Below are 24,163 nucleotides of genomic sequence, written 5' to 3' on the forward strand. Positions count from 1 at the left end.
GGTACTGTTTGTTTTTGCTTTTGTTTTTTAATGTTTATTTTTAGTTGTAGTTGTACACAAAGGCATTGTACCTTTATTTTTTTTTTATGTGTTCTTACGTGGTGCTGACAATCGAACCCAGGGCCTCACACATGCTAGGTGAGGGCTCCACCACTGAGCCCCAGCCCCAGCCCTGCACTGGTTTTCAATCCCAAAGGCTGGGTGCTTGCTTCCTCCTGGAATTGTGGAAACATTAACAAGACCAAGCACTGAAGGAGACTTTTATTCTTGGCCAAAAATAAAAGTGGGAGATGAACTTGCAAATCAAGTTCCCACCCCTTGGGGGTTGGGGGTCATAGATGAAGAATAAGAGAAATGGGGGAGTAGGCTAATAAAGGGAAGGAATATGCATGTATTTTCGGGGAATGGGTAGATATTTTCCTGTTGTTTGGGCACCACCTTGTTCCTTATATGGTTCTTTCTGGTTATTGTCATGATGGTCAATTGTCTGGCACCAGAGAGTACTCCTTCAGCATGCAGATGGGATTGTGATGAAGCTGAAGTTGTCTGGTCTACAGCTGGCAGCTTGTCCTAGATCCAGCCAGCTTCAGCCAGCCCATCCAAAGAGGAACTTCTGGCCTTCCAGCCTCTTGTCCTCAGAATAAGCAAGATTAGGGCCAGGCCTGGTGGCCCAAGCCTATCCCTCTGCTCCAGGCTGAAGCAGAATGATCCAAAGTTCAAGGCTAGCCTGGGTAAATTAGGGAGGCCTGTCTCAAAATTAAACAGTAAGCTAGGGGTATAGCTCAGTGGTAGAGTACTTGCCTAGGAAATGGGAGGCCCTGGGTTCAGTCCCCAGGACCAAAGGGGGAAAAGTTTAAGCTAAGGAAAAAGCATGTCCTGCTTGCTTAGGCCTACTTCCGTTCACCCAAGTGCCCTTTGTGCTCAGCAGCTAAGTGAATGAACAGTCTTCACTTCTTAACAATTTAAGTTGTGTGTGTAACGGACAGTAGGGTCCCTCTGATGGCATCCCAGGGACAGATGCCATGTTAACCTTCACTGGGCCCAGGAAGAGTCCCAAAGGTGACCTCCCTAGATAATGCACATGCACGGGGTGCCTGAAGGCCAGAAGTCCCTCTTCAGGTGGGCTGGCCAAAGCCAATTGGATCTAAGGTGGCATCCAGGGTGACCACCAGACAATCTCTAGCTTCATTATAATAAAAGAAATGACTGTTCCTCCCCTTTATTAGCCTATTTGTCTTCCTCATTTCTTTTGCCCAATATGGGTAATCTCCCAGCCCCAAAGGGGTTGATTCATAAATTTGTCTCCCACTTCTATTCTCGGCCAAGAATAAAAATCTCTTATGCTGTTCAATTAGTGCTTGGTCTTATTACTGGTTCCACAGTTCCAAGGGGGGAAAAGGATTCAGTCATTGGAGTCAAAAATTGATTAATAGTCCCAACAAGTCAGGTCTGACTCTTTGCCCCAAAGACAGCAAACAAAGGCAATGGTGAAAGCAGGAAAGGCGTGTAATCAATAGAGCTGTACTTGGAAGACGGATCAGGCGTACTGGCCCTGTCTTTGGGGCTACTGACATGGGCTGTAGGTTTAAGTAGAGGAAGAATTAGGGCGGGAAGAATTGGGGTGGGGGTTAGAGTGACTTGTGTTAGATGGGTTTCTGTTGGTGAGACAGAATACCTGGGGAAAAAAACATGACCAGAAAGAAAGGTTTTTCTTGGCTCATGGTTTCAGAGGTCTCAGTTCGTGGTGGTCGGCTGGCTCCACTGCTTTGGGCCTGAGTGAGGCAGAGCATCACAGCAGAGTGCCTGGCAGAGGAAAGCTGCGTAGCTCGTGGTAGCTGGAAAATGGGAGGTGGGGGAGGCGAGGCAGGGGGGGGGGTGGCAGCAAAAAGGAGAGAAGCAGGAACAGTCCCCAAGGGCATGCTCCCAAAGACCCACCGCCTCCCAATAATGTCCTCAAATTTGGCTCCACTGGTGAGGTCAAAACCCCACCTCTGGACATCGCACAAGCCTTTGACACATGAGTCTTTGGGGGACATTTTAGATCCAAACCACAACAGTACTGGTGGAGAGCAGAGCAGTCTTGATCAGACTGGTCTGGTTGATCATTATCTCCTTCAGTTTTTCAAGGTAACTCTGGAGAGGTCCTTGTTGCTTAAAAGGGCAGTTCAGTTCCCACGAGATGATTACTCCTAATTGTGGGGGAGCCACAGTTGCTGTCATGGGGTAATTGTTCCTGCTTAGGACGGTGATCTCATCCATTGTGAGGTGATGTGTCTGCAAGGCTGTGCTATTCCGGGTGACTGCAGCTTTGGGCAGTGACTAGAGACTTCTAGGCACCACTGAGGAGGTCTTGAAAACGCCCTGGTTACCCTTTATCTTGGTGTCCTCAGTCTTAAAGGAAGACAAAATAAATTAGGTAGATTTAGGACTAATCATCTTTGTAGTACCTGTTTTTACACAGACACTCCCTACGTGATTAACATGCCTGGAGAGCCAAATAGGATTCTGACCCAAAGTTTAAGGTGGTAAAGGAGATAGAGACACAGGCAGAGATGCTGCTTCCCATTGGGCATCTGCAGGCCAAAGTGAAGAGTCAGTGCTTTTTAGCAAAAACAGCCTCTACATCATTGTTACAAACTCAGTGTGGTAGTTTAGGCTGTCAATTGCCAGGCCCTAAAGACCCGCAGGCACACCTGCCAACCAGGCAGATCTCAGGGCATGGCACTCAGTAAGGGAGACACTGGAATGTGTCATAGGAGTATCTCAAATGTAGTTGGCAAGGATATTTATAGAGTTTTGTCCCATCCGGCAGGACACATCAGCGAACCTAGAGGGGGAGGAATGAAGGGACAAGAGACACGAAAGGTGACAGCAAGACAAAAGTTCTGATCAAGCTGCAAACTTTTATTGTTCACACAGGGGTATTTATATGCTGGGGATGGGGAAGCTCTCTAATCAGCAATTGCTGGATGTGGGTGGTAAAACTGCCAGCTGCAGGATGTCTCCCAGGGGGCTGTCAGGCAAATCTTTGAAGGAGAATTTCCTTCTAGTCCCCAGCAGAGTTTCAGGACCTTGGCTGAGCTGAGTTGTGACAGATCTTTTAAGGTGGGTGTATTAATCCATTTTCTCTTCCCAAAAACACAGTACTATAGACTGGGTAACTTATAAAGAAGGTTTATTTCAGCTTGTGGTTCTGGGGGTGCAAGGTCTAGGGGTCTTTTCTATGATGGCAGAGTCCCCAGGCAGCACAAAGCATCACATGGCAAAGGTTAAGGAGTGTGCGTGTGTGTATGTGTGTGTACACACGCACTTGTGCTTCTTCTAGTCCCTTTCTTCTCACAAGAGTTAGTGGTTTGGATTTGTGGGTGCAGCATGAGGTGAGGACCCAGAAGTGACTCTTGGTAAGTGCGCTGCCAGTTTTGATGAGCTAGCTTTAGGTGGTGTACAGTTTTCTCTTGGGAGTCAGCGTGCCTTGGGGCAATTGATTTTCTGTGCTAGTTCTGCATTTCATTTAACATGGGGACTGTTGCTTAATGCAGGATGAGAGGTAAGTTTAGTCCCAGTTTTATTAAATACAGTGAAGAGAAATTACATTTTTGTTTTCAGTATGAACTATATGGCACAGTACCTGCCACAGAGTAAATGTTCAAAACTCCTTAGCTTATATTACTCTTCTTTCAGAATTGTTAGTGATGGATATATCCACAGAAACAATGCTAAATGGGTCTTTTTTCTTTTGGTACCAGGGATTGAACCCAGGAGTGCTTAACCACTGAGCCACATCCCCAGCCTTTTTTTTTTTTTTTTTTTTTTTTTGAGACAGGGCCTCAGTAATTTGCTTAGGGCCTCACTAAGTTGCTAAACTGTCTTTGAACTTGAAATCCTCCTGCCTTAACCTCCCAAGCTTCTGGGATTATAGGCATGTGCCACCTCATCTGGTTAAGTTGGTCATTTTTTATATGCAAGGGAAGACGCGTCCTTGAGTCAGGGCTCTTTTCCCTTACAGATAACAGAAGTCTATTGCAGATGAACAAAAACAAAAATACCAAATGAAGAACTCTGGGCTCCTGCACATGAAAAGCCCAGGGCTAATAATATCTGCTTTAAGCAGTGGAGTGACCAGATGCTCAAATGACTCTGGTAGCTCTTCTGGGTGACATACCTAACCCAGAGGAAGGGCAGGAGCCACGTGATGTGGGCTCTCACCCAAAAGTTGGTTCTCTTCCCAAAAGGAGGAAGGGCAGGGCGCTGGGCAGATTTTGATACCACACCATTATTTATGCCATATTTGCTAGATAGCTGGCCCTGTGGTCTGCCTAAGAAGTAGTTGCACCTAATCCTGTAATGAAGATACTCTGAGTACTGCCCTTGGCGAGCGATAACCAGCAGTTGTGCTTTCTGCGCTGTGACTGGGGGTGGTAGGGGAGGAGTGCACCCTCCTCCCTGGCTGCCCTACTGGGCGTTTCTTTCTGCCTTGGCTGAGGACGCTTCCACCCACCCCTCGGGCTCTGGCAACTTGATTGCATCAAGTATTGCTGGGCCTGGCTTTTGTGCAACAATTAAATATAACCTTGAGACAGTGTTGTGTAATATGATTACCTGGCTTCAAAAAATTATTAGAAATACCGGGTACAGTGGCGCACGCCTGTAATCCCAGCGGCTTGGGAGGCTGAGGCAAGAGAACTGTTGAGTTCAAAGCCAGCCTCAGAAACTTAGCGAGGCCCTAAACAATTCAGTGAGACCTTGTCTCTAAAAAAAAAAAAAAAAAAGAAAAGAAAAAAGTGGTGGTGGTGGGGGCGTTGGGGATGTGGCTCAATGGTTAAGTGCACCCTGAGTTCAATCCTCAGTACCAAAGAAAATATCACCTAGGCTGTCCGAGTGATACAGAGTGTCCTGAGCCAGTGGAAGCCAGAAGTCTAGCCTAAAGGATTTCACAGTCATTTGGGAAAGAGATGCTGTTGGCTGGGAGGCAGGGCGAGCAGTGGTTTAAATTCAGGCCAGCAGGAGGATTGGGGATTGAGTGCAATCGAGGATGACTTAGGTTTGGGGCTTAAGTAGTTTATTGAGGTAGAGAAGACCGAAGGAGGAGATCATTGGGTTGGAAAGGGACATTGAGCTTGGTCTTACATGGGTTAAAGCTAAGATATATAAAAAAGAGAAGCATCTAGCAAAAGGTGAAGAGGCAGTCATGGGGTGGGGAGGAAAGCTGAGAGAGCACAGAATCCTGGGCCTAGGAGTTTCCAGGAGTAGAAATGGTTAAGGGAGGACAGGACCTGCTGGACTGGACAATACGAAGCCGTGGGGATGTGGTTGGGATGACGAAGGGGAACACTCAATGGAGTAGGTGAAGCAGGGGTTGGGGTAGGAGTAGAGACAGTGGATGGAGAGAATCCTTGAAGCTTAACTAGTAGGGCAATAACCAGTTAGAACTAAGGACCAAAGATGCTTATTCTTATGCTTTGCTTTTACGCTGGAGTGTTTCAGGGCCTGCGTGCATGGCAATGAAATGATGTGGTAGTTAGTTCCTCTTAATGCAAGAGAGGGAGAGGAGAATTGAGAGCAGAGTTCTTCACCGCTGTTGGGACAGAATTGAGATCATAAATGGGCTTATTGTTCTTTGATAAGAACCAGAAAGCTGTCTATTAAAATAGGAGATGAGACAGAGAACATAAATGTAAACACTGGGGTTAATAATTTCTTAGTGGTAAAATGAAAGGGTGACCTTTGATTGCCTTAATTTTTTCAATGAAATATGGGGTGAAAGGGGCTGGGGTTGGCTCAGCAGTAGAGCACTCGCCTATCACGGGCAAGGCCCTGGGTTCAATCCCCAACACCACATAATATCTTTATTTAGATATTTTTTTAAAAAATAAAAGAAATTTTTAAAAAGAAAAGAAATATGGGGTGAGATGTTATCAGTGGGAGTGGTGTTGAGGGAGGATGTAAAAGAATTGTATCGGAGAGAGAAAAGCCAGCACACCACCCAGGAACATGTGACAAGACTGTCTGCTTGCATCAGGTCCCTTTTGAAATATATAGAGGTTTATTTTGACCGGGCGATGGCGCATGCCTGTAATCCCAGCAGCTCAGGAGGCTGAGACAGGAGGATTGCAAGTCAAAAGTTTGTTTTGGCTTGTGGTTCTGAAAGCTGGAATGTCCCAGAATCTTGGTGCTGCCATCTGCTAGGCTTCTTGTGAGGCCTTTGTGTTCTGTCATAAGAAAGATCAAGGGCTAGCAGGCATGTGCAGAAGAATCAACGACAGTAGTGGTGGCCTCACTGTTAGCAACCCACTCTCTGATACTGATCCAGACCCACAAGAACTAACCCCATCCTGCAGAAAAGGCATTTTTCCCTCTTAACCTAATCATTTCTGAAAGGCCCCACAGGCCAAACCACATTCTAGTCATAGCTGTAGATGGTTGGGGTTAGCCAGCATTGAGTTTTTTTAGGTGATTTCTTCAGAGGAGAGAGAATCAAGAGAGGTACAGGTGTTGCCAGGTAGGGAAGAGACAAGGGCCTAGTGCAGAGTAGAGGACTGGAGGCCACACAGGGACTTAGGAAATCCCCTATGGGTGTTCATAGCTGGAAATGGAGGTTTTGGAAATATGTGAGCTCAGGGATGTGACAAACACATTTAGTGACTGGGCTGGAGCACAGTCACAGATTTTTGGAAGAGGTCAAGGCACATAGGGACCAGAATGTTAGATGGATCACCCAAGGGGATATTGAAGTTTGCAAAATAATGACAAGAATAGAAATGAGGAGGGAAAGGGTGAGTTGGTGCTAATTTATTTTGTCCAAATATCTCCATTCTTAGTTGATGAAATTCAGTGTTAACCAAGAACAATGTCTTTGTTAAACCCAGTCAATAAGAAAGAGAAGCTCATGACTCAGGTTCATGTGATGCTTTAGGGGCAGTATATGGTGACCCGACCCTCATAGTTAAACACAAATGCCTTTCTGTCAGCAGATGCTGCTGCGGCTTCAGCAATGGTGTCCGCGTCTGCCCCCTCGGTTTACAGTGTGCAAGCCCTCTCTCTCCTGGCAGAGGTAAATACACACCTGAGTGTCGTCCCTTGTGGAAATGCTTGCCATCCTGAATTATCTAAAAGGCATGTGTTCATTCTCAGGTGCCAGTGAGTGTGGGCTCACCCTCCCAGGTGAGCTCCAAAGTCAGTGAGGACCTTGTTTGTCAGCTTCCTTTTGCTATGACAAAGTACCTGAGAAAATCAAGTCAAAATGAAGAAAGGTCTCTTTGGGCTCACAATTTCAGAAGCTTTAGGGCGTGTAGTGAGGCAGAATACCATGGTAGAGAGGGTGTGGTAGAGCAAAACTGCCCTCCTCTGGTGGCCAGGAAGTACCAAGAGGAGGGGCCATGACCCCAATATCCCTTTCAAGGACCTGTCCTCAGTGACCTGACTTCCTGCACTAAGGCCCCACCCCCTCCCAACAGTGCCCCAGGCTGGTGATCTGCCTTTACCCACGGAGCCTTGAGAGGAGCTGCCTCATCCAGACCACAGCAGGCCTCCAGCTGCAGCGTGGGCTTTTCTCCTGAGGATATTTGTTTCTGTTTTCTTACCTTCTGGTCTTTCTAGGTTCTGGCTTCTCTGCTGGACATGGTTTACCGCAGTGACGAGAAAGAGAAGGCCGTGCCCTTAATCTCGCGCTTGCTCTATTACGTCTTTCCCTACTTACGCAACCACAGGTGAGACTGTCTCCTCCCTTTCATCCCCCCAGATGCAGAATGTGTTTTGAGGAAGAATCTAGGGGTTTTCTTGACCTTGACTTGTGCTCTTCCCATCCCCGTTTAGCGCCTACAACGCTCCAAGCTTCCGGGCCAGCGCCCAGCTGCTCAGCTCCCTGAGCGGCTATGCCTACACGAAACGCGCCTGGAAGAAGGACGTGCTGGAGCTGTTTCTGGACCCTGCTTTCTTTCAGATGGATACTTCTTGTGTTCAGTAAGAAACGCTGCCCTGGACAGCGCACTCTGGACCTCGGGGTTGTGGTTCAGTAGTTATCACTGTGGAGATGGAAGCACACCCTTAGCATCGACTCCGATCATAGGACACATGTCACAGGCTCGTAGTCAGCCAGGCTTTCACCAGAAAGGCACTCAGAATCTCTTAGGATACAAAGGTGCCTTTTTCATCAAAAGAATAATTTTGCTAAATGAAGAGTGCATAGGCTGGGGTACGGCTCAGAGGCAGAGTGCCCACCTAGAATGCACGGCCCTGAGTTTGATCCCTAGCATAAGAAAAAAAAGGAGAGAGAGCGAGTTAGCGCATTATTCCTGAAGAGCATAATATAGGGTTGTGGGTGTTCTAGGGACATTTGGTCCAGTGTTGCTTTGAATTTTTTGTTTGTTTGTGGGTTTGAGATAGGATCTTGATGTGCTGCCCAGGCTGATCTCAAACTCCTGACCCTCCTGCCTCAGCCTCCCAAGTAGCTGGGACCACAGGCTTGTGCCACTGTGCCCAGATATGCTGCTTTATCATCATCATGGAATATTTGGCCAGCATTGAGGTGGCAGAGCCCACTGTGGTGCAGGTGGTATCTTGACCCCATTTCTCAGCTCATACACCCCAAGTTCATACTGAGATCTTGCAGTGGGCCAAGCCCCGCATTGCCATTAGAGATCACCTGAGACACAGATGCGAGATGTGCTTCCTGTGCCTTTTCCTGGAAATCAAGGAACCCACTTAGTGGCTCCCCTGGCTTGCTGAATGGGCCTTTTTTAAAGACAAGGGAGGTGTGGGGAGAGACAGTGCAGATGGGGGCAGAGTTTTTTGTTTGTTTGGCAGTGTTAGGAATTGAACTCAGGGATGTAGCTTAGCCACATCCCCAGCCCTTTTATTTTTTAATTTGAGGCAGGGTCTCACTAAGCTGCTTAGGATCTCGCTAAATTGCTGAGGATGGCCTCAAACTTGTGATCCTCTTGCCTTGGCCTCTCAAGTTGCTGAGATAACAGGGTTACTTCACAATACCACACCCTTTTTCTCTTCTCTCTTTTTTTTTTTAATTTGTGTGTGTGTGTGTATTTATTTATTTTAGTTGTAGTCGGATACAATATCTTTATTTATTTATTTTTATGTGATGCTGAAGATCTAACCCAGTGCCTCACACATGCTAGGCGAGCGCTCTACCACTGAGCCACAACCCCAGCCCTCACCCCCGTTTTTTTGTTTTGTTTTTTTTTTTAATTTTGAGACAGTTTTGTTAGATTGCCCAGGCTGGTCACAAATATGCAATCCTCCTGCCTTGGCCTCTCAAGTAGCTGGTCGTACAAGTGTGCCCACCACATATGCCTGGGACAGCCTTTTTGTGTGCCCTAAATGTTTGTTCTGCCACCAGAAGGCTGCTTGGAGCCTCTGTCCCTGTGGGTTCTCAGATCCATGGATGCTCAGGTATCTTATATAAAATGCACTAGATTTGCATAGAACCTACACACATTCTCCTTGTACTGTAAATCATCCCCAAGTGACTTTTAACACCTAACAGAATGTCAATGCTATGTATATACTTGTTTTACTGTATTGTTTAGGGAATAATAACAAAGTCTGCACATGTCCAATACAAACACAATCTTTTTCCTGAGTGTTTTCAATCCATGATTGGCTGAGTCTGCAGATAGGATGTATGGAAAGGGCTGGCCATAAGCTTTTTGCTCTACTGGGTAACCCAGATTAGCCCTTTGGAAGTAAGAGCCAAGGGTGATATTTGTCTTCACCACCCACCACCTTCCCTCCACAAAACTTGGGGCATCGCCTGGTATAGGTATGTTGAAGAGCACCTTTGGGAAACCAGAGCACCCTGGCAGTGTGAGTGGGCTTCATGGCCAGCTGGGCAGAGCATCCTTCTTCCTGATGCTAGGGTCATAAAGAAAGGTTTTTAAAAATAGACAATAAATGCTAAGGTTTATCCTTTCCTCATACAACAGCTTATGTATTTGTGTAACAGCCTCTTTTCAGAGAACAGTTTTGTTCTTTTTTTAAACAGATCTTATTTAAAAAGCAGGCTATTTTCTTGATGCTTTTAATTTTATTATCAAACATCACAAATTTAATTAATATTGCTTTTTTTAATATCCAGTTGGAAGTCCATTATTGACCATCTTCTGACTCATGAGAAAACCATGTTTAAGGACCTAATGAGTAAGTTGTGCGTTCCTTGCCACACTTTAAGGACCAAGGCCAGCCTAACTGGCTCTTACCATGCATTTCAGAACCCCTCCCAAACCTTTTCTGTGCTGAGCCTTAAACTGTGATGAGATGTGCCAACTGTCAGGACTACGTGACTGTGTCCTCCCCGTTGCCTCTGTTTACTAGGAGGCCTGGACAACCCTTTTTTTTTTTTTTCTTTTTTTCCTTCATTGCTCAGGATTGAACTCGGAGGTGCTCAGTCACAGAGCTATACCCCCTCAGACCTTTTTATTTTTATTTTGAGACAGGGTCTCACTAAGTTGCTGAGTCTGACCTTGAACTGGGATTCCAGGTGTGCGCCACTGTGCCCAGCCTGTGTCCGGCCTGATGACGCCTTTTTTACAACTTTATTGTGGAGAAATACTGCTGAAAGCAGCCAGGTTCACACCTTTGTGTCAAAAGTATTTGTTTTCCATAACAGGAGTATTTTTCTATACCTCAGATCCTCTTCTACTGCCCTGTCATTATATATCATTAATGAAATGAGTATTTTTAATAATACATGAAAATAATTATCACACACTCTCACTTAATCATGTCATGATTTTTCAGTGGGGAAAATGGGAATTGCACTGGACTCAATTTCACTTAACCTCTGTGGTTTTCTTACCAAGTGTAATCAATCTATCTGCTATATATTTGTTCCAGACATGCAGAGCAGTTCTTTAAAACTGTTCTCAAGTTTTGAGCAGAAAGCCATGCTGTTAAAGCGCCAGGCTTTTGCTGTCTTCAGTGGAGAACTTGATCAGTACCACCTTTACCTTCCATTGATACAAGGTAAGATGGCTGTGTTAGTCTGTCTTTAGTTACTAGAACAGATTATTTGAGACTAGGTAATTTATAATGAACAGAAATGTACTGGCTCAGAGCTCTGGAAGCTGGGAAATTAACGGGCTCATCAATTTCTCTGATGATGGTCTTCTTCCTGCTTCATCTCATGATGGAAGGCAGAAGGACAGGAGAGCAAGAGGGAGGTCAAACTCCTTATTTTATAATGGCACTGATTATCCCACCTGTGAGGGTGGAGCCCTAGTGGCCTAATTACCTCTTTTTTTTTTTTAATATTTATTTATTTATTTATTTAGTTCTCGGTGGACACAACATCTTTGTTGGTATGTGGTGCTGAGGATCGAACCCGGGTCGCACGCATGCCAGGCGAGCGCGCTACCGCTTGAGCCACATCCCCAGCCCCTAATTACCTCTTAATAGCATTACATTGGCAATTGAATTTCAGTGTGTTGGATAGGACAGACCTTCAGACCCAGAAGTCTGACTGTTTACTGTCTTCACACCAGTCTCCTGCTGGCGTCTTCCCACAGCCACTGTACTTCATGTTGATAGAACTCCCTCAATCAGCACTTTGAACACAGGCTGGTAAAGGCCCTTTTTTCCTTCATATAAATTTTTTGTCTGCATAAAAAAAAATTAACTGTCACAGACATCATCCATGATTTTGAGGGAGTGAGAAAGGAGAGAGAGAGAGAATTTTAATATTTATTTTTTAGTTTTTGGCGGACACAACATCTTTGTTGGTATGTGGTGCTGAGGATCGAACCCAGGCCGCACGCATGCCAGGCGAGCGCACTACCACTTGAGCCACATCCCCAGCCCCCCCCCCCTTTTTTTTAAAGAGAGAGTGATAGAGGGAGAGAGAGAATTTTTTTTAATATTTATTTTTTACTTATTGGCGGACACAACATCATTGTTTGTATGTGGTGCTGAGGATCGAACCCAGGCCGCACGCATGCCAGAGGAGCGCGCTACCGCTTGAGCCACATCCCCAGCCCCTCTTTTTCTTCTTTAAAACATTAAAGGGGTGTGTTAGTCACCTTTCCATTGCGGTGACAGATGCCTGAGGAAAGCAGTTCCAAGGAGGAGAGGTCTACTTTCACTCACAGTTCCAGCCCATGCTTGGCCACCTCCATTGCTTTGGCCCCGAGGTGAGGCAGAGCATCATGGCAGAGGCGTGTGGTAGAGGAAAGCTGCTCACCCCATAATAGCCAGGAAGCAGAGAGAGAGAGAGAGAGAGACAAGGTAGGCCCTTCCAGTGACTTCCACCGCCTACAGCTTCCTTCACTCCCAGTTGTCCCTTCAGCTCTCGGGGAATTAATCCCCTGATGGGGTCCAAGCCTCATGACTCAGTCACTTCCCAAAATCCCCGCTTCTGAACCTTGCTGCATTGGGACCAGGCCCTTGGGTGACTTTCCAGATCCAAACCAAAACAGGTGGCAAAGTGGATACTCTGCTTTTAATTCACCCTCCTCCAAGATATGAAAAAAATTCCCAAACAGGAATTTATTTTTCTTAAGACTCATGGCCTAAATAGAATCATCAAATAAAATTAGTACAAGATTTTGTTGTTTCATGTTATAAAGGCTACCATAATGAACAATTCTACAAATAAAATCATAGAATAAATCTTTTTTTCTTTTGATCAGATTCATGAAGGTGTAATTTACATGTAGTTCATGTCACCCCTTGGTTATACAGTTCTGTGGATTTTGATAAGCCCATGCATATAGACATCGCCACAGTCAAGGTGTAGAACGTTCCACCTCATTGTTCCCTCATGCCTCTCCTCTTTTTTTTTTTTTTTTTTTTTGCAGTACTGGGGATTGAACTAGGGCTTCATGAAAGAGTCTCCACCACTAAGCTACACCCCCCAACCAATTTTACTTTATTTTGGGTCTCCATAAGTTGCTTTGGCTGCCCTTGAACCTGCAGTCCTCCTGCCTCAGCCTCCCAGTTAGTTGGGATCCTAGGCATGTGCCACAGCACCCAGCTTTTGTGCCCTTGAGAGTGAGCCCCTCCCCATAGCCCCTGGGGCCACCAGTCTGCTTCCTGATGTCATTCACATGTGATCACATGGCGTATAGCCTTGGAGTCTGGCTTCTTTCTCTTTGCATAATATATCTGAGAGTAATCCACATCACTGCATTTATTAGTAGCTAATGTTTTTTTCTAGGAGATTTTATTCTGTAGTTTATTTACTCCCTCACCAATGGAAGGGCATTTGGATTGTTTTTAGGTAGAAACACGATGTGTCTTTTGCTCCGATCTTTAAAAATTTTTTTGCTTATAAACATGTGTCAGCTCAATGTGTGTGTTCTTCAACATCTGAAGTCTCATTTGTGCTTTTCCTGAAGTCATCAGGATTGACTCCTTTGTTTTTGGAACTAAGAATTGAACCCAGGGGAGCTTAACCACTTGAGCCACATCCCCAGTCCTTCTTATTTTTTATTTTGAGCCAGAGTCTTGGCAAGTTGCTTAGGGCCTTTCCTAAGTTGCTGAAGCTTGCCTCGAACTTGGGATCCTCCTGTCTCTGTCTCCCAAGTTGCTGAGATTATAGGCGAACACCACTATGCTCACCAATATGATTCTTAATATCAGTATTAATCATCAGTCTACTTCAAGCTTCTAACTGTTGGAAGGTCTTAATTGTTTTAATATAAAATATTAACAACTTTTATGACTATTAATTATAATAATTTATATTTGCAATAATGAAGTGTCTTTATGCTTCAGATGACGTAACTTCAACATGTAATGCACATTAAAATCTTCAGCTCATAATATCTTGAACACTTAAGATACATGAAAGCAGATATTTGTATATTGACAGATGCAAATGGCATGCCTTACGTGAATTACCAAGAGGTTGATCTGATCAGAGGGAGACCAAGAATGCCAGTGAGGACGAGGGCAGCCCTCCATTGATTTTGGCTGGAAGCAGATCAGAGCTGAACTTGGATGCATGCCTACAGAATATGCAGGGGTGAAAACCATGGGCGTCAGGTTTCCCACAGTTGACATGCAGCTTCTGGATGTGCTTTACAAACCTGGCCAGGGGACAGTAGTCTCAATGGGAACGCTGAGTCTCCTTTATCGATAGAGGAGCGAGTAGGAAATGAAGAATGTGTTGGGCATGTACCTTGTTTTCCTTTTGGTCTGAGAGCAAACACCAGCTCCTTCCTTCTCCCACATCTTGGGTAAGACATGGGTGAAGCCCAGAGAGCTACAGAGATGCTTCCAGCTGCATAGAGGCTAGAATGAAAAAAAAGAGTAGCCAGCAAGCAGCCTTTCTCAAGCTGTGGTGTGCAGAATGTGTCTATCCAAACAATTCTGAGAAATCATTCCACTGAGGGACAGAATTGGGGGCTGTGTACTAGCATGTACATTTTATATCGCTATTACAATGATGATCCCTAATAATACTAAAAATATGATGTTAACATAGTAATAACATTAAAATATGATTATAATATAACAATATTTATTTACTGCTTCTGAGGTTTGAACATGGGGCCTCACACACATTAGGCAGGTGCTCTACCACTGAGCCCCAGCCCCAAATCCACAAATATACTGATTTGTTTTTTCATATGTAATAAAGTCAGCATATTGCTGACTTAAATAGAAGGTGGTTTGGGAGCTCTTGGGGGAAAGAAAAGAATTTGTAAAACAAGTACATTTCTTTCTCTCTTTTTTGTTGCCAATGCTAGGAATGGAACCTAGGGCCTTTCACTACTAGGCAAGCAGTCTCCCAATAAACTACACCCACTCAAGTGCTACATTTCTAAAAAAAAGTACTGGCTTAAAATAATATACTTTTACCCTGTTCTCGATTTTGATTAGCTGTTTACAAAGCTCTTTCCTACTTATTGTCCTTGTCCCCAACGCTGTGCCTGGGTAGGCCCAGCAGTGTGAGGGGCTGGAGTGCATTCACAGCAGTCTCTGACCGAGTCTTGGGACACTTGGCTGGCCTCAAGATGCTCCATGGAACAGTGACCACGTCTGCCTCTAAGGAGGGATAGCACTTCCTGGTGGATAGCTTAGCCCAACCAAAAAGGGCAGGGACGGCAGACTTCTAACATTTCTCGTTAGGTTCTTTCACCCTGATTTACAGCACCATCAGATAGCAGTGAAAGAGATCGATGTGCATGGAGTGGAGGGCTGAGCACCCATCTTGGCTCAGAGTGACATAAATCTTACATTGATGGGGAGACATAAATTCCACTGTACAAAGCCACTGGATGCACAGTATGAGGACTGAGTTAATAATAGCACGTTACATCCTGGCAGTTAACCAGGAGCACACCCATGCCTTGCAACAAAAAAAGAAAAGTGATGCTCCAAGATGGCGCTGCTGTCGGTTTGCTGGACTATGTTGATCACCCTGTGTCTCACTGGGAGCCTGGGGACATCACGTACACCTCACATATACAGATTTTTAAATTTTACATTGATCATAAGAGAAACTATAATAAGCCCAAAACAGTTTTTAAAGGGGGTCAAGGTGCTGTTTTTTCCAGGAGCTGGGGATGTAGCCCAGTGGCAAAGAGCTCTCCTAGCATGTGTCAGGCACTGGGTTCGAGCCTTAGCACCACATAAAAATAAACAAAATAAGGGCATGCTGTCCATCTACAGCTACCACAAAAAAAAAAAACACCAAAACAACTTTTTTAAAAATAAATAAGGAGCTGTTTCCTCAGTAAGGTGAGGGCTGGCATAGCACCTCCAGAGTGTGCATCTAGAGGAAGGGCTCTTCGCCTGGCAGCCTGAGCATGGCTCATTGTCATGCACTGTTGTAGCTGTTCCCTTTCTCATCTCCCTCGCCCCGTGCCTTCCAGGTTCCATATTTTGTTCAAGGTTTTCTGCTGCAGTTGGAGTAAGAACAGGGTGTAGTATTCTTCCTTCCCCTTGTCTAGAACCAGAAGTGAGAACCTCTTTTTAAAAATAACCAGCTTGCCAGCTACAGTGGAACTCCCAGCTGTTCAGGAGGCTGAGACAGGAAGATCCCAAGATTGAGGTCAGCCTGGGCCACTTTAATAAGCCTCTGTCTCAAAATGTTTAAAGTGGGGCTGGGGATGTGGCCCAAGCAGTAGCGCGCTTGCCTGGCATGCATGTGGCCTGGGTTTAATCCTCAGCACTACATACAAATAAAGATGTTATGTCCGCCGAAAACTAAAAAATAAATATTTTTAAAAAAATGTTTAAAGTGGGGAGTGCTGAGGGGTGCAGCTCATGAGTGTGCTCCTGGTTAACTGCTAGATATAACACGCTATTATTAACTACAGTCCTCATGCTGTGCATCCATTTGGCCAGCGTGTGTGAGGCCCTGGGATTGATCCCCAGTTCTACCAAATAAATAAATAAAACCAGCTTTTCAAGTATCTGAGCTGTGCATTTCTTTCATTTGGTCAGACTACTTTTAAAGACAAAGAATAAAAACCCACCTAAATTAGCTCAAATAAAGAGAAGTCTGGGGCTGGGGATGTGGCTCAAGCAGTGGCGCGCTCGCCTGGCATGCGTGCCGCCCGGGTTCGATCCTCAGCACCACATACAAACAAAGATGTTGTGTCCACCAAAAACTAAAAAAAATATATATATATATTAAAATTCTCTCTCTCTCTCTTAAAAAAAAAAAAAAAAAGAGAAGTTGCTGATGTTCTGCAGCAGATCTTAGCTAGCATGACCATCATTGAGCTTTTCGCTCTAGCAGTGTTACACTCCTAAGAAACCCTTAAAACTCTCATTCTACAAACAGTGATTTCAGTGGGGAAGAATGTTAAAGGTCGGAGAATTTAGCTTGGGGTGTTTTTCTCCCTTGAGGAATTATTTTTTGCATGGTCACCAAATCCAAACTTTATTGGATAAATCTATTTTATTCACTTGCTTCACTTCCCATCCACCGCCGCCCCCCCCAAGTTGTGCTGTCTGCCGGGCAATCTGTAAGGTCATCTACGTCACTCAGCCAAGGCTGCCTTTGGTTCCCATGTCTCCTAATTCTCATCCTTAGAAGAAGATGTAGCTGGGCATGGTGGTACACACCTGTAATCCCAGCAGCTTGGGAGGCTGAGGCAGGAGGATCACAGGTTCGAGGGCAACCTCAGCAACTTAGCAAGGCCCTAAGCGACACACTGAGACCCTGTCTCAAAAAGAAAAATAAGATGTGGGGATGTGGCTCAAGACATTAAGCTCCCTGGGTTCAATTCCTGGTACCAAAAAAAAAGAGGAGGAGGAGGAGATGTAAGTGTCACAGGTTGTCAGAGGCCATGCCTTCCTCAGCTATGGCTGGGGGTTGACAGCCATCTGGCTCCCCTCCTTCAGGGCCATGGCCTGCTCACTTCCCAGAATGGGCTGCAGGCAGCGGGTTGCACAGAACCCTCCCCCCAGCACTGTCATGAAAATGTCAAAGCAGTTAGCAGTTTTGTTTTTTTCTTCTTTGGCTAATGAGAAACCCCAAGCTGCATCTTTGCGTGACATCTTTAAAATCTTCTTTCCGTAGAGCGCCTGACAGACAATCTCAGAGTTGGACAGACATCCACAGTTGCTGCTCAGATGTTTCTTTTTTTCAGAGTTTTGCTGCTAAGGATATCTCCTCAACACCTCACCTCACTGTGGCCAATAATGGTCTCTGAACTGGTGAGTCCGCCTGTCTGTCCTACTGTCTGTCCTGAGAGCAGGCTGGGGTTTCTGAGATGCTTTTCATTGTTGCGCAGTATGCCACTCCATTTGTAATCTTTTTTTTTTTTTTTTTTATGTGTAATCTTATTTTATCTGAAACTTGTTAATCAGGTTGGTAGTACTAGTCGGCTCCTTGTTAAATAGAGAATATTTTATCCTGGTTTAGTCCCTCCTGTCAGTTAAGCCAATTGATTTGTACCATTTCATATTATTTGCTAGATCCCCCCTCCGTGGCACTGGGGCTGGAACCCAGGGCCTCACCACACGCTCGGCCAGCACTCTACCACTGAGTTGTGTCCCCAGCCCTGCTAGTTCTTCTAGACATATTGATTTTAGTAGATTTAATCTCCTCCCGATATTTACTTGAATACACATTTTCTCTTTAAGATTCAGACATTCATCCAGCTTGAAGATGATCTGAGAGAGGAAGACGAGTCACTGAGGTAAGTGGAACCAGGTGTGTGTGTGTGTGTGTGTGTGTGTGTGTGTGTGTGTGTGTGTCAGGGCTAAGGGACGTTCCTGTGTGACGGAGGGTTGTCTAATGCCAAGTACTGTCTTCTCAGAGGACTTGTGAAGGGACCAGCTAGTGTGAAAATCTCTTAAGAAAACTTCACCTTATGAACTCTTCATAAGGAAATGAACTCTCATAGATGTGAAGAGATTTATAACAAAAATGTCTCTGCTAATTTATAGAAACAGCAAAATAAACAGAACAAAAGTTTCAGTGGCTGATGGAAACGGGCCCTCAGTGGGGGAGATGGCCCCGAGTGAGCTCCTCTTGTACTTATCTGCGTGCAAGTTCTTGGACACGGCGCTGTCTTTCCCACCCGACAAGATGCCGCTGTTTCAAATGTAAGTCAGACCAGCCGCCCTTCCCAGTGGGGCCTTCCTCTCCTTCAGCTTCGCTTGCTCTCCCCCCTGCAGTAGCGAGAAGCCCCATTATGAGCTTCTAGTGGCCCAGAGCGGGCTGGGAACCCATGCCACGCCACGCACAGCCCTGACGTTCCACGAGTTTGGCTGCAGTGGTGTTCACGAGTGTCTCTGCGAAGTGTGTGCCCGCACGTGTTGTGAGTTTGGGCGGTTTTTGCTTGAACATACATTTTTATTTTTTGCTATTGGATGCTTCTGGAACAGGGGGTCACCTCCTTGTGGTCCTCGCTGCCTTCACATAGATTTTATTGTCCATCTGTAGTTAAATCTGAATGCCTTTATTCAGAATGTGCCGAGTCCAGTCACTTTGCACACTGGCGCACATTTCCCTCAGGCTCGACACAGCTGCTCGGGGATTAACTTCATGCCTGGCCCCCAAGGCCACTGCTCTCTGTCCTGGCCCACCAAGGAGTAGTCCTGCGGAAATGCTTGAGGTTAAAACATTTGTGGGTTCTCTTAAGTGCGTATTACTAATTGAAAGAGCCAAACCAAAAGGCCACACATTGTATCATTCCAAATTGTATGACATTCTAGAAAAGACAGGGCTACACAGACAGTATGAAGAGCAGTGGTGCTGATTGCTGTGGCACACACCTGTAGTCCCAGCAGCTGGGGAGGTTGAGGCAGGAAGATCTCGAGTTCAAAGCCAGCCTCAGCAATTTAGCAAAGCCCTAAGCAACTCAGTTGAGGCCCTGTCTCTAAATAAAATATTAAAATGGTCTGGGGATGTGGTTCAGTGGTTGGGCACCCCTGGGTTCAATCTCTGGTACAAAAAAAAATGCAGTGGCTATTAGGGATTGATTGAAGAAGGGGAGTGGGCTCAGGTCTTTAGGGCATTACTATAGACTACTGTGATGGTGGGTATGTGTCATTACATGTTTGTCAAAACCTATAAAGTTCACCACCAAGGGTGAATGAGCTTTAATGTAAACTATGGATGCTGTGTGATAATGGTGTATCAATGTGGATTCACAAATTTCACAAATTGTAACAAATTTCCACAGTGGCTTGGGATGTCAGTCGTAGGGGAGGCTCAGTATGAGGGGAGATAAGTGATATATGGAAATCTGTAATTTCTCGATTTAAATGTGAACCTAAATCACCAAAAAAGATCTATTTTAAAAAAAGAAAAAGAAAAAAAAAAAAAACCTGGGTTCAGATACACACAGATAGTTCTCAGTAGTGTTAGCCAAAAAGTGGAGACTAACTCTTGCCCAGATGGTAGTGAAATCTCACCCAACAGCATAAAGAAATGAAGAACTGAGACATGCTACACGTGAATGAACCTTATTCTAAGTGAGAGGAGCCCGTGTAAGGAACACATAAAGTGATTCCATTCCTGTGGAATCACCAGAATAAGGAAAGCCCTGGGGCAGCAGGAAGAGCAGTGGGCCGCCTGGACCAAGGGGTGAGGAGATCCAGGTGTGAGAGCCGAGGAGAGCAGGGGTTTTTTGGGGGTAATAAATACTCTAGAATTCATCGTGTTTATAAATGTATAATTCTTTCAAACATCATAAGAGCCATTGGGTGGTATATATTAAATGGGTGAGGCAAACATTATATCTTAATAAAATTAAAAAATTTTTACATGGGCTCTGATCCAGCATGTCTGACCTTTGGTTTTTCTCTCCAGTTATAGATGGGCATTTGTTCCAGAGGTGGACACAGAGAGCCCTGCCTTCCTACCAGATCTAGAGGAGAATCATCAAGAATGCAAACCCCACACTGTTAGGATTCTAGAGCTTCTGAGATTGAAATATGGGGTAAATATTTTCTTTTTTAAATTACATTTATGCCAGGCACAGTGATGCACACCTGTAATCCTGGTGGCTCAGGAGACTTGAGGAAAGAGCATCACAAGTTCAAAGCCAGCTTCAGCAACTCAGTGAAGCCCTAAGCAACTTAGAGAGACCCTGTCTCAAAATAAAGAGTAAAAAGGGCTAGAGATTTGGCTCAGTGGTAAAGTGTCTCTAACAAAAATCCTCGTACCAAAAAATAATAATATTTTGGGAAAAGGGCTAAGTAGTGAGAAAGTAACTTCTATGTGACTTGATTTTAATGACTTGTAAGTTTTTCAAAATACAAGTTTTAAAACTTGAAAGGACTAGAAATTCCACCTTGTTTTCTTACCTGTCATCCAGTGGCTAAGATACATCTCCCTTGGTGGCACAGTCCCATGGAAGTCACCTTCCCCAGCTTGCTCTTGCATCCAGGAGGAGGGAGAGCCCACTGGGAGGAATGGAAGGCCTCAGCTTGGGTGGGAATTCAAAGCCAGCCTCTGCAGTGAGATCCTAAATAAAATACAAAATAGAGCTGAGGATGTGGCTCAGGGGTCCAGTGCCCCTGAGTTCAATCCCCTATAACCAAATAAATAAATAAATAGAAGACCTGCAGTTTGAGTCCCTGCCCCTGTCACTGAGCTGGGCATGAGTTTTCTTGAAGAACTCATCTCTTAGGTGTGGCTGCTTCAGGTGCTTCGTGGGCATCTCCCCTAGTAAAGCCACATCATTTTTGTGGTCTTGGTTTTGCAGGAAATCAGCGGCTCAGATGAGCTCACCATGAGGAGCGAGTTTCCTCTTCTGCGCCAGCACTCCATTCCCAGCATTCGGCAGTTGGTGCCGTTCTTCAGGACTCTCAACTGTGCTTTTAAAACCCAGAGTCAGCTGCCTGCAGATGCCCCCACAGCTCCACTCGCAGAGCTTCCCGTCACCGAGAGCCCAAGGGTCTTGAGACAACTGGAGGAATGTGTGGAATATGATTTTTTGGAACACCCAGAATGTTAACTTCATAAGAAAGAATTTGTTCAGTTCATTTATTGATGCTTTAATGAAAACCCGGAAACTGTCTATACAAAAAAGGAGCCAGGATAGTACTTTTAAGCAACTCTTGTTTCAATTCCAGAAGTTAATTTCAGATAACTCTCTGTCCGGCAACAAAACACACCTCCCTAAATGCCTTGTAATATATCTGGATCTCATTCTGTGTTTCTTCCTGGATTTATGTAATGGAAATAAAATTAATATATCATCTAATGGCAGTGCACAATTTATAATATGAAGTAAAGTATAAAGAAAATGAAGAAGTCATTTTGTTGAAGCAGATGAATGGGTCTTTCTCAAAAAGTTTAAACTTTTAAGAATGTTATCTTTAATGTTTCACACAAATGTCCTTTCAACATTTATTTGATACTGAATTTTAGAGCTAAAATATATTGCTTTCTGAAAATAATAATTGCCCTGTTACCGATTCAGCAGAGGTAAGCACTTGGATATATCTCAATAGTAGCCAGGTGTGGCAGTGCACTCCTGTTATCCCAGAGACTTGGGAGGCTGAGGCAGGAGGATCACAAGTTTGAGGCCAGCCTTAGCTACTTAGACACTGTCTCAAAAAGAAAAGGACTGGGATGTGAATCAGTGGTAAAGCATCCCTGGGTTCAATCCCCAGTACCAAAATTGTGTGAGTGTGTGTGCGTGTGTGTGTGTGTAATATATACCAACATATTTGGCTCTTGACCACAAAAATCACTGCATAAGAATTATGTAGTTTTAAAATTCTGACAACTGTAACCTTAGTTATCTAGCTGATTGGCTCCTCTGCGGTGATGTTCATTGGGCTATTTCCCTGCCCTTCAGACTGCCAGCTGATGATTGGCTCACAGCGGCCCCAGCAACATCTAGCTGATTGGCTCCTCCACGGAGCTGCTCATTGGGGGACTTCTTTGGCTCCGCCCACACAACCCAGCCAATTGGCCTCAAGAGCAGGAGGATTGGGGGAGGTGGAGAGGCTGGTGTGGGGGTGAGAGGCTTGTGGAAGCTGGTGGTGGCAGTTGGGCTCTGAGGGTTTTTCCTGAGGAGCTGTTTTGTTTGGCGTTTGTAGTTCTAAAAATAAAGTTAGTTTCTTTTGACAAGTGGCTCCTGAATTGTGCCCAGCCAGACTGCGGCACGTCTGGGTACCTTCCAAGTGCGTGCTATGTAATACAAGTCAGTCAGCGCTCGCTCTTGGCCTTTTCTCTTTACGGTCTCCTCGGGGATTTCTGTACCACTTGGCAGGCACTGCTGTACATTCAGATAACCCTGGCTTGGCAGCCTCTGTCTTCTGCCCGCTCCCCTGCTTCAGTTCCTGGCTTGGAGCTCCTTCTCCATGGTGAGCACAGAGTGTCCTCCAGCCCCTCCTCATGTCCACATTGCAGAGCGAGCTTAGTCCTCTCTCCTGTGAATGCTCACACACCCACCCACTCCTACTGCACACGAGGGTACTCTGGGAATTTGATTAGTAGTATTACTTTAACATCTGACTACTGATTCGGTGCAGTGCAAAAGCAGTTATGTCATTAGCTCAAACAGCATTTTGGCCTCACCAAACCTCCTCCCTGCCTAAGAGCTAAAAATTACCCCCGGATGTGAAGGCCATCACGCAAATACTGGTTGAAAATTACATGGAGGGTATGTCATTTTTGTGTGCAAGGAGATATTCTTAAAAACATTTAATGTTTGGTCACTAAAATTATTGAAGTGTGAAATAGTAAGTTCTGTGTCACAATTGCTTACACATTGAGTTATCTGTAACTCAGGCTGTGTGAAGCTGACCCTACCTTGATTAATAGCTGATGTCAAGGTAGATGTGTATGTACATTTATCAACAAAATCAATAGCTGATTTATATCACCAGCAGCTATTAGGCCTTGAAAGGTGGTTCTTGAGTCTTTATGTAGACTTACAAGTTCAACTTTTTGGCTTTTTTCTCTCCAGTATTTAAAATACTTTATTGTTTTCTACTGATTCCACATATGATTTAATCTTTATTTGTTAACTAGAAATCCTAAAAGATGGGGATTCAACTCTTGCATATTTATGTTTAGCTGGGAGTACTCAAGTCTTTCTTTTTTGTGTGCCAGGGCTTGAACCCAGGGTGCTTAACCATGGAGACACATCCCCAGCCCTTTTTATTTTGTATTTTGAGACAGGGTCTTGCTAAGTTGCTTAGAGCCTTGCTAAATTAGTGAGGTTGTCTATGATCTTCCTGTCTCAGCCTCCCCGGTCTCTGAGATTACAGGCCATGTACCACCACTCCTGACAAGAAAGAATTCCTAAAGTGATAAATGCCCAAATCTCTTTTTCCTCATAGCTGTTTGCTGTAGCTGAGAGTGCTGGCGCTCTTGTCCACATGGCTGAACTTGACTCTCAGCTTCCCTTCCTACTTGCCTGGGCAGATGCTTTGTGCCTCAATTTTCTCATCCATAAAATGGGACGTCAGTTCTGATCCAAAAGATGCTACCACCCCAAGAGGTAGCAGCTAGGCTACTCCATGCCATCTCTGTGGCCTCTATAAACAGTTGTCAAAGTGTGAGGGAAAACAAAATGAGCATTTCTAATACTTTCTTCTTTCCATTCAACAGGAGAGCTACCTGCTCTAAGTTCCATGCTTATGTGGCCCAAGGAGAAAAGGATCACCACACTGAGGGCAGGCAGTATGTTGGAGGAGAGGTGCTTGCCAGGGCTTGTGGGAGCACATGCTGTGTTCTACTTTTAGATGTAGGGAGCTCTGGGGGCGCTGGTGGGAGTATAGT

General features: G+C 45.0%; 1 protein-coding gene across 10 annotated transcripts in view; it reads left to right on the forward strand.

Annotated features, from left to right (window-relative positions):
• Positions 1–21,629, forward strand: part of Dop1b (DOP1 leucine zipper like protein B) — a 106,719-nt gene extending 85,090 nt beyond the window's left edge. For 5 of the 10 annotated variants that reach the window (XM_078044606.1, XM_078044611.1, XM_013357804.4 and 2 more), the window contains 10 exons: positions 6,969–7,051; positions 7,597–7,706; positions 7,813–7,959; positions 10,091–10,152; positions 10,849–10,977; positions 17,489–17,625; positions 18,055–18,110; positions 18,361–18,519; positions 20,231–20,360; positions 21,129–21,629. In XM_078044606.1, the coding sequence (XP_077900732.1) occupies positions 6,969–7,051; positions 7,597–7,706; positions 7,813–7,959; positions 10,091–10,152; positions 10,849–10,977; positions 17,489–17,625; positions 18,055–18,110; positions 18,361–18,519; positions 20,231–20,360; positions 21,129–21,380 (1,265 nt within the window). In that variant the 3' untranslated portion in view covers positions 21,381–21,629. Of the gene's footprint in view, positions 1–6,968; positions 7,052–7,596; positions 7,707–7,812; positions 7,960–10,090; positions 10,153–10,848; positions 10,978–17,488; positions 17,626–18,054; positions 18,111–18,360; positions 18,520–20,230; positions 20,361–21,128 lie in introns of those variants that run through there. The other 5 variants (XM_078044608.1, XR_013437019.1, XR_013437020.1 and 2 more) reach the window with 5 other exon arrangements.
• Positions 21,630–24,163: the final 2,534 nt, after the last annotated feature.

This window comes from Ictidomys tridecemlineatus, chromosome 3, assembly GCF_052094955.1.
Source record: "Ictidomys tridecemlineatus isolate mIctTri1 chromosome 3, mIctTri1.hap1, whole genome shotgun sequence".
Lineage (NCBI taxonomy): Eukaryota > Metazoa > Chordata > Mammalia > Rodentia > Sciuridae > Ictidomys > Ictidomys tridecemlineatus.